Genomic DNA, 11,000 nt, shown 5'->3' with positions numbered 1-11,000 from the left:
TATATTGATCGGACCTCCATGAATTTTAATTCAATACACCGAATTTAAGGAATGATAAATCCTCATCCAGCTTCTGTTTGTAAACAAACCAACCCCCAGGAATTTGTTATTTAGTAGATTGCAGATCCCCATTCACCATAACTTCAAATTTCCTGAAAAATTTGATACACTTTATCAAATTAGATACACTTTAATACAGAAGACGCAGATTGAATCCAGTTTGTCCTGAAGAAAGTGAGGTGAGCCAGTGACATTCTTGTTCCCCTCCCTCCTCCTCTGATCTCTGCGGAGAGGTGTAACGATGACAATGAGGAAGTAATATTCAGTCGGTGGTGACCCAGTTAATAACTTAAGACTGACCGAGCCGGTAAGATTTACATATTCTCCTGGCTTTAAGTCCTCCACACCCTACTTCTTCCAGGAGTGATTCCACCACTGGAAATTCCCTTCTGAATTTCCTGGCTATGCAGCTGCCAGGACTCTCATTGTGACCCGATCCTCTGTTATGGACGGTTATGTGATCATGACAATGGCGGTACACAGGTATGTCAGCTTGTGGGACTTCGATGGCAGCGGGAAGGACGAACTCAGCTTCAAGGCCGGCGACCGCTTCCAAGCCGTGGACAAGACAGGGGACTGGTGGCTGGTGGACAGGATCAACGCCATCGGTGGCAAAACCGGCGAACAGGGATTTGTGCCTTCCAATTACCTAGCGGAGGAAGGGACGGTGGAGGAGCAGGAGTAAGTGCCAGCATTGGGATTAAAAATAAAGGAATTGAAGGAGGTGGAAAGATAGGTGGTGGTGGAGGTCGCAGCATTGTAGCATGGTCTGAAGCTGTGTTTAATTTTTTCGGATTAGCTGTGATTGCTGAGCAATCTGCAGTATAAAAGCAAATGTTTTCATGTTCCCTGTAGCCCCTGCTGACCTCTCCTTTACCCGGCTGTCATGGTGATCCAGCAGCTTCACGCAAGTACCCAGTTCTCTCTCCTGACTTTTCAGGTGGCATGCTTGAAGCCAGAGACAGCCAGGCAACAAACATTTTCAGGTCAGCACGGCACTCCTCCTCATTACTCTCTCTGCCATAAAGCTAAATGCCTGTGTGAGAAGCTTCAGGTGAAAAAGTAGGGTCACTGCTAAGGGCAGCTTTTTATTTGTGTTTAAAGCCCCTTTCACACTGTCTGTCCGTCGGACGGACTCCGTTTATCTCAGCGGGGGATCGATCCGCCGATCCCCCGCTGAGCAGGAGGATGACAGCTGTGTCTCCATGCTGTGTGCGGAGACACAGCTGTCAGGTCCCCATGCATCTCTATGGGGGGAATCGGATAGGAACGGACTGTCGGTCTGTTCCTATCTGATCCGCTGGACGGATGGAAAATAGGGTTTCCATCCGTCCAGATTTGACGGATCGGATGTCAGCGGACATGTCTCCGTTGACATCCGATGCCCCATAGGGATGCATGGGGGGACCATTCAGATCCGCTAAAAAAAACGTACAGGCGAATCTCAACGGTCTGCCTGTGTGAAAGAGCCCTAATGCCCTGTACACACTATCAGATTATCTGAAGACTTTTGTCTGCAGACTTACCAAAACCATATAATATGAGGTCAAACCTAAACACTTTCAATTTGTATGCAATCCGGCAGGCCCTTGCACTACATAGAAAAGGTAAATCTGAAGACAAAAGTCTTCAGATAATCTGATAGTGTTTACAGGGCATAAGTGTTTTGCTTTGTCATTGATTAAAGTGAACCTGTCAGAGGTGAAGCCAGATTGCTAAAGTGCAAAGCAGACTGAAACAACGTAGCAATCAATTTTCCTTTATACACTTGCGTGCTGTTGTTGCTGAGTAATCAGCAGTGGAAATCTACCAATTTGTTTTTTTGTGGTGCTGTATCGGAGTTGGGGGCTCTGTGCACCACCAATTAGGGTTCAACACGTTTGCATTGCACAATTAGTCAGGACACTATGACAGCTTCCTGGGGACAGGTTCTCTTTATTGAATTTATCATACAAGACTTTATAGAATTTATCATACTAAAATGAATGAGATTTTTTAAAACAGCAGAAAACATCCCCTTCCCGATGTTCTTAACTCCCCACCACATTGCTTTGCAGTCTCATTCCCATTGCCGCAGTCACTGTAGAAGAGAAACTAAGAATCTAGTAGTATTTCAGACTCCCTTTTATGAGGTGGATGCTTGAGAGTTAAACCCCCTAACACACTCTTCTCTGTCTTGGCGACTCTATTGGTGAGATACCTGTGCTGAGTTCCCGGATCTGTACACCTGCTGTGCCCATTATGAGGGGTTCCCACCATCCCTGTGTTGGGTTCCGGGATCTGTACACCTGCTGTGCCCATTATGAGGGGTTCCCACCATCCCTGTGCTGAGTTCCTGGATCTGTACACCTGCTGTGCCCATTATGAGGGGTTCCCACCATCACTGTGCTGAGTCCCCGGGTCTGTACACCTGCTGTGCCCATTATGAGGGGTTCCCACCATCACTGTGCTGAGTTCCCAGGTCTGTACACCTGCTGTGCCCATTATGAGGGGTTCCCACCATCACTGTGCTGAGTTCCCAGGTCTGTACACCTGCTGTGCCCATTATGAGGGGTTCCCACCATCCCTGTGCAGAGTTCCCAGGTCTGTACACCTGCTGTACCAATTATGAACGTTCCCACCATCCCTGTGCTGAGTTGCCAGGTTTGTACACCTGCTGTACCTATTTATATTCTAGAGAATGTAATGGGCTCAGGAATGATGTCAGGGAGATCTCACTGTTACATCCAAAGCATAGGAGAAGTAGACGCTGATTCAGCAAACAGTCTCCACCTACAAATAATATATCACATTTTGGTGGAGTGATCCTTAAAATTGTGGGTGTGCAAAGTTTCCATCAGTTCTGGTAAGAAGGCGTAGCAGGAAATGTGGTGAACAAAGCCTGGAGAACAATTTTTGTGACTCGCTGAGAAGTGATCATACAGGTACACTGCAGGGCGGAGCAGGAGAACTGTACTGACAGCGATATACAAAGGTGACAAATGAGTCAGAGGACGTCACCGAGAAAGTTCCCAACTACATACAAGAAAACACGGAGGCACTAATTATACTGAGAAAAAAAGAAAGGTCGTTTGCAATGAAATATGTGCACCTGTAGGTGGAGACACCAAAGAATGTTTCCGATTACAGAGAGAGGTTTAGATATTATTAATAATTGTATTCTTACTGCAAATAATAACAATAATATTAATAATAAAGATGTGTTAATATTAGTAGTACTAGTAGTAGACATACAATAATATTAATAATAATGGAATATATAATATATCCTTTAAAAATAATATACAGTATGTTATTAATATTAGTATTAATAATTATAACAATAATAAAAAGATTTTGATTATTATTACTATTATATATAAGAACAACATAATAGAGGAAATAATATTGATGATAATAATAACAATAATAATGGTACTATTTATTATTATTAATATTAGATATAATAAAAATACACTATGACAATAAAATAGTTTCTAATATAATAATAATAATAAATAATAAATAGTAGTATTATTATTGTTATTATTAAAGCGAAGCGCCAGTCTGTAAAAAATTAAAAATCAGCAGTTACAAATACTGTGGCTGCTAACTTTTAATATTTGGACACTTATCTGTAGATTCCTCAGTTGGCTTCGGGTGTCGGCGCCACTTTAGGCTTCACAGCCGGTTCCCTACTGCGCATGCACAAGGCACGCTTAGCTTTCTGAATGGTCCTGTCTTCTTCTGGGACCAATGTGTACCCCCCCCCCCGGAAGGTGGGGGGGGGAGGAGGAGGAGGAGGGGGGTCGAAAAATGGCAAAGATCGCCAATCAGTATTCTTACCCGGAAGTGGAAGCAGGTACCTGTCAAATTCAGGAAGGAATTATGGGATGGGGACACCAGGGCTGCTGCTAGAAATCACGGGGTCCCATACAGCCTACCTGACAGGACCCCCCCGAGCCAAATGTGACTGAGGACATAGATTTATCAGTCCCTTTCTCTGCAACCTCAACTCCACAGATGAATGAATAGAATGCTCTCTGAGGCTTTCTGCTCATTCACAAACTGAAGCATAGTAAACACAGTGCCTCAGTGATGAATGGACACAAGAGTGATTGGTACCGATCGCTCACTGTGTTCATTCAGGAAGGGAAGGAGCCAATGAATTATATATTTACCGGTCCCTTCCCCACTTTCCATCCTGAAACATCCCCTGTGTGCCTGCAGCAGCTGCTGGGAGCAAAAGAGAGGAGGGAAACTGTCAGCGCTGCAGGGGGAAAGGGGCAAACGGGGGCCTGGACAGCAGATGGAAGCGGTGCATGTGCTAGGACCAACCCCCCTGCAGTGCAGCCGGAGGGAGAAAGAGGAGGAGAAGTTGGCAGCGCTGCAGGGGAAAGGGGCAATCAGAGGCCTGGACAGCAGATGGAAGGGGTGCATGTGCTAGGATCAACCCCCCTGCAGTGCAGTCATATGGAGAAAGAGGAGGAGAAGCTGGCAGCACTGCAGGGGAAAGGGGCAATCTGGGGCCTGGACAGCAGATGGAAGCGGTGCATGTGCTAGGACCAACCCCCCTGCAGTGCAGCCGGAGGGAGAGGAGAAGCTGGCAGCGCTGCAGGGGAAAGGGGCAATCGGAGGCCTGGACAGCAGATGGAAGGGGTGCATGTGCTAGGACCAACCCTCCTGCAGTGCAGCCAGAGGGAGGGAGAGGAGAAGCTGGCAGCGCTGCAGGGGAAAGGGGCAATCGGAGGCCTGGACAGCAGATGGAAGGGGTGCATGTGCTAGGACCAACCCCCCTGCAGTGCAGCCGGAGGGAGAAAGAGGAGGAGAAGCTGGCAGCACTGCAAGGGTGAGGCAGAAGAGGATCGGTGTCTGTAATAAGACAGTACAGCCGGCCCTCCTGCTCAGCAGGTGCCCCCCCTCCCCCCTTTTGAGCTGATGGGGCCGGGGCCCAGTACAGGAGGGCCGGCTGTACTGCCTCATCAGCGGCCCTGCGGGACACCGAATTCCATCTAGAACTGAAAGATCACGTTGGGTGGGTTGGTCCTTTAAATTGGATATCCGCAATCTTTTTAAGCCTGAGAGCGGAGGACAAAAGACAAAACGAAAACTCCCGAACCTCTTTCTTCTGTGGGTGATTACATAGTAAAGGGGGCCTCCGAGCAAATGTTTACCCGGTGAGAAGAGTAGGAAAGTCCATGGATGTACAGTGCGTGACCCTAAAACACAGATTACAGAGGTGTCACTGTACGATATGTGATTATTGGTTATCCTTCTTTAAATCAACATCCGCTGTGTCACAGCAGATATAATGTGGACGAATAGCTTAAAGAGGACCTGTACTTTCCTCGCAGCTCTGACAGTCTCATATTTCAGCTTACCCCTTTATAAAGGCAGAGTATAGGCTTACAATAAGCTCTTCATACACACAGGCCTGTACTGTACACCAGGCTCAGAGGCTGCAATTATCGGGGAGGTGTTTGCACAGCAGAGGAGACTTTGTCCTCCTGTCTTACATTACTCAATCATCTTAAATTCCCCTGCAGGAGAAGAGGGCAAAGTCTGAGTTTAAGAGTTTGCCAGCCATGGGGGTGCACCCCCCCTCCCTCTAATACTGGACACACCCAGAACAATCTACACCCAGCGCAATCTAAAGAGCCGGTCATCCACATTACAATGTCATTGTTCAATCTTCATGAGATCTACTGCCTGTTGTGCAGTATAATGGCCTCCCTGATTGTAAGAAAATTGTCAGGGATTGTTCAGCTGGGCTCTCATATTACACAGATCTGATCAATCTAAAGGTGATTGTATAATCAGATTGTATAGTGTATGGCCAGCTTTAGTTGCATTAACCACTTCCCGACCACCCGCCTCCTTTTTACTGCGGCAGGGTGGCTCTCCTGCGCAAACCGACGTAGGGGTACGTCGGTCGTGCGCTCGGCAGAGGGGAAGCCAATGTGTGTGTCAGGCGGCTCTGATTGCCACCTGACACCTGCTATCACTCCCCACTGAGAGAGAAGGACGGTCAGCTGTTGTAAACACAGCTGACCGTTCTCCCTGGAATGATCATAGAGCTCCTGTGATCCTTCTATATAGGAACACATGTCTCTATGGTCATTTTAGAAGCCACGCCCCCCCCCCCCCCCCCACAGTTAGAATAACTCCCCTAGGCTCACATTTAACCCCTTGATCACCCACAGGGTTTACCCCTTCCCTGCCAGTGTCAATATTACAGTAACAGTGCATATTTTTAGCACTGATTACTGTAGTAATGTCACTGGTACCCCCAAAAGTGTAAAAAATGTCAGTCAAGGGTCCGATCTGTCCGCCGCAATGTTGCAGTCCTGCAAAAAAATCTTTTTACTTGTAAAAAAAAAAAAAATAAAAATGACATAAATCTTTCCCGTAGTTAGTAGAGGTGACAAATTTTGCGCAAACCAATCAAAACACGCTTATAGTGATTTTTTTTTTTTTTTAACCAAAAATATGTAGCAGAAAACAAATTGGCCTAAAATGTTAAAAAATTTTGTTTTCTAAGTTTTGTTTTTTTTTGGGAATTCATATAGTAGAATGTGAAAAATATTGTTTTGTTTTCAAAATTGTCGCTCATTTTTTTGTTTATAGCGCAAAAAATAAAAATCGCAGAGGTGATCAAATACCACCAAAAGAAAGCTCTGGTTGTGGGAAAAAAAGGACATCAATTTTATTTAGGTACAGCGTCGCACGACGGCGCAATTGTCCGTTAAAGTAGCGCAGTGCCGAATCGCAAAAAAATGGCGTGGTCATTAAGGGGGCAAATCCTTCCGGTCCTGAAGTGGTTATATATTTGGCTGAATGATCCTATTGATAGGTGTTGCCACCTTCAGGTAGTCCCAGGAACTACACAATTTTGAGAAATCCAAAGTATATAATACGTCTCATGTTCTCAGCCCAGTGTCGCAGAAAGAGGGACAGGATCTGATTGGTTGCTCTGTGTAATGCAGATACTGCTGTATAATAAGGGTACCTGTCTCCCCAGGTGGTTCTTCGGAGAACTCTCGCGGACGGAGGCCATCAATCTGCTGATGAAAGGCGGGAACACCACCGGATCCTTCCTGGTCCGCCAAAGCGACAAGCAGGACTTCGTCTACGCCCTCTCAGGTAATCCGCTAGGGGGAGGTGGGGGGGGGGGGCAGAGGATCATGGGAAGGAAGGTGACGGCAGCAGCCATGACGGTTCTGACGTTTCATCTTCCTGTGGGAATATAGAGACAAAAATGGATATGATTAATGTAGATCTGTCAGTAATTCTACGAACTCCCAACATGTCCCATCATAAAACAACACCATTGTTTTATCACTTCAGCTTCAGTGGCTGTGCCTAGGCTGAGATGATGTCATCAGTTTGCTGCAGGCAGGAGGAAGCATTTCCTCAGTCTCCTCCCCCCTCAGTGAGCACTTATGGGCCATACACACTATAAGATTTCCTGAAGACTTTTTCCTTTAGATTTACCAAAACCATATAATATGAGGTCACACCTAAACACTTTCCATTTGTATGCAATCAGGCAGGCCAGTAAATCTGAAGGAAAAAGTCTTCAGAAAATCTTATAGTGTGTATGGCCCTTTAGACTGCACAGTGTAACTTTGTAGTAGTAGCAATGGGCTCGGGCGTGTTCCGATTGAGCTCACTAGGAAGGTGGCACTACACACTGCCAATCATAGGCAGCGCATGTATGTGCAGCTGCCGGTCGGGAAATGCCTCCCTGCCTATGATTGGTGGAGTGCAATGACGGCTTCCTGACGGGCTCAATCCGAACACACCTGAGCCAATCGTTACTTTATAGCAAGTCACAAGGTGAGAAGAAATATGCTTTTATGTTAAAGTAGAGTTCCGCCCCCCCCCCCCCAAAAAAAAAATTAAAAGTCAGCAGCTACACATACTGTAGACATACTGTAGCTGCTGACATTTAATATTAGGACACTTACCTGTCCTGGAGTCCAGTGATGTCGGCACCGCAGCCGATGTTTCCATTGGCTGTTGGGTGCCGCCGCCGCCATTGCTGGTAAGGGACCCCGGCAGTAAAGCCTTGCGGCTTCACGGTCGGGTCCCTACTGCGCATGCAGGAACTGGCCTTGAAACGGAGGGAGGAGGAGGGGCCGAACCTTTGACGTACTTCGCCACGGCGAGGTCCGAAGGAAGTGGGAACAGGGTACTTGTCAAAACTGGGTACTCGCTCCCCCCCCCCCCCCGGAAAGGTGCCAAATGTGGCACCGGAAGGGGGAGTAGACAGATAAGCGGAAGTTCCACTTTTGAGTGGAACACCGCTTTAAATACAGCATGCTGAGTAACAAGTCAGTGCAACAATTCCAGGTATTATTACCTTTCACAGGGATTACAGTACTCCTCTTGACATTGCTTTTCTCTCCAGAAGGACAGCGCCATTTTTGTTCAGGCGTCATTCATGGTCACCATCTACTTCCTGTACTGAAATGTCGTCTCAAGGATTACACAATTATATCATTTCTAGTGCCTGTGTAGTTCATGGCTGTGTTTACAAATGTTTGCACAGATCAGCCCCTGCTGTCTTGTCTCCTCTTGTAACTTGCAAAGTTACAATGTACAGTCTGAGTGATCACTGGGGGAGGGGGATTGAAGAAATGCCTCCATCGGCCTGCAGTAGACTGATGACATTATTTCAACCTAGACACTGACTGTTATTGTATATTGTGATGTTAATAATGCAGACTTGTAATCTTACTGACAGGTGCTCTTTACCATGGTCATAAATGAACTTTCTCTGTCTGATGTATCATTACCCCCAGTAATAGAACATACAAATAATTTATATCTGAACTCCACTGTGATCATGCTTTAGCATTGCTCGTCGCTCTCCATATCATGTGACCTGGTCACGGTGGCCCACCCTTCACGTCTTGTTCTTGCCTTTCTGGGATCAGTGTGTTAGAACCCCATCAGGGGATATTTTGCTTTACTTCCTGTTCCAGAGTCACAACAGGAAGTGAGAGGAAATCCCCACAACATCGAGGGCTCGTTCACATTTTTTCACTTTGTTGTGGCGCGTCAACGAGCTCACATTGGCGTGATTTGAGTCTTTCACACAGAAGGACCGTTCAGATCCGCCTGTCCATTTTTTTGGCGCGTCTGAACGGTCCCCCCATGCATCCCTATGGGGCATCGGATGTCAGCGGAGACATGTCCGCTGACACCCGATCCGTCAAATCTGGACGGATGGAAACCATATTTTATTTCGGATCGGATGGGATCGGATGAGAACGGTTCCCATCCGATTTCCCCCATAGAGATGTATGGGGAACTGACAGCTGTGTCTCCCGCACACAGCGCAGAGACACAGCTGTCATCCTCCTGCTCAGCGGGGGATCGGCGGATCAATCCCCCGCAGAGAAAAATGGAGTCTGTCCAACGGACTCAGTGTGTGAAAGAGCCCTAAGGCCTCATGCATGCCCAGCAGCTCCTGTGTGCTGAGGATGAAAATCCCCGGTACTGTCACATGTTGTCACTTACAGGAGCCAATGCCAGTAAATGTCTATAGGTGGCTGTGCTCAGATAAACGCAGATGGCTTCTTCCTAAACTTGTTAACGCAGAAGCCATCGCGTTCACCCAAGCACGGCCGCATACATAAGATTACTTGCATAGGAGGCTGTATGTGGCACGTGCGGTTCCCTGACCGGGAATTTTAGGTCTCAGCAAACAGGAGCTGCTAAGCGTACATGAGGCCGAAATCTGACCGGTTACCTTTTAGACACCACAACAACCGGGTACAATGGGCACTGCAGTGCAGGAGGGTTGAATCAGTGCGTTGGAGTGCCCGTAACCCATCACACTGTGGTATGTACACTGTATTACCATTGGGATTGGGACGCCTGCCTTTCAACGCACATGATCTATAATGGCATCCCAGTCTTAGTCCGTAGGGTTCAATATTGAGTTGGCCCACCCTTTGCAGCTAAAACAGCTTCAACTTTTCTAGGAAGGCTGTCCACAAGGTTTAGGAGTGTGTCTATGGGAATGTTTGACCATTTTTCCAGGAGCGCACTTGTGAGGTCAGGCACTGATGCTGGATGAGAAGGCCTGGCTCTCAGTCTCCACTCTAATTCATCCCAAAGGTGTTCTATCGGGTTGAGGTCAGGACTCTGTGCAGGCCAGTCAAGTTCCTCCACCCCAAACTCGCTCATCCATGTCTTTATGGACCTTGCTTTGTGCACTGGTGCGCAGCCATGTTGGAACAGGAAGGGGCCATCCCCAAACTGTTCCCACAAAGTTGGGAGCCTGAAATTGTCCAAAATGTCTTGGTATGCTGACACCTTAAGTGCCCATTCACACTACCGCGACTTGTCAGGCGACTGGTCAGCCTGACAAGTCGCGGTCCATGCAGTGCTACGGGAACCGTTCTAATAGGAGCGACTCAAGTAAGAAAATAGTTCCTGTACTACTTCGGGGCGACATCGGAGCGACTTGCTTTGACATTCATTATATGAAGTCCGTGCACGCGACTTCACAGGTCGCCCCCGAAGTCGTGCCGCGGTAGAGTTCCCTTCACTGGAACTAAGGGGCCAAGCCCAACCCCTGAAAAACAACCCCACACTATAATCCCCCCTCCACCAAATGATTTGGACCAGTGCACAAAGCAAGGTCCATAAAGACATGAATGAGCTTGACTGGCCTGCACAGAGTCCTGACCTCGCCCCGTTGTTCTATCGGGTTGAGGTCAGGACTCTGTGCAGGCCAGTCAAGTTCCTCCACCCCAAACTCCCTCACCCATGTCTTTATGGACCCCAGATCTCACATTAAAGAGGACCTGTCCTGCTTATTTCTATTACAAGGGAGTTTTACAGTCCTTGTAATAGGAATAAAAAAGTGATCAAAATTTTTTTTCAAGGGACAGTGTAAAAATAAACTGTAAAATAAATAATAAGAACATTTTTTTTAAAGCGCC

General features: G+C 47.1%; 1 protein-coding gene across 1 annotated transcript in view; it reads left to right on the top strand.

Moving 5' to 3' along the window:
* Positions 1-326: 326 nt before the first annotated feature.
* Positions 327-11,000, top strand: part of PTK6 (protein tyrosine kinase 6) — a 32,573-nt gene continuing 21,899 nt past the window's right edge. Inside the window, exons 1-2 of the mRNA XM_082272749.1 lie at positions 327-741; positions 7,061-7,182. Of these exons, the coding sequence (XP_082128875.1) occupies positions 506-741; positions 7,061-7,182 (358 nt within the window). The 5' untranslated portion in view covers positions 327-505. The remainder of the gene's footprint in view (positions 742-7,060; positions 7,183-11,000) is intronic.

The sequence above is a fragment of the Pelophylax lessonae genome, assembly GCF_965119305.1.
Source record: "Pelophylax lessonae genome assembly, chromosome: 11".
Lineage (NCBI taxonomy): Eukaryota > Metazoa > Chordata > Amphibia > Anura > Ranidae > Pelophylax > Pelophylax lessonae.
The sequence above is the reverse complement of the archived record's forward strand: the minus strand, read 5'-3'. Positions and strand labels throughout refer to the sequence as shown.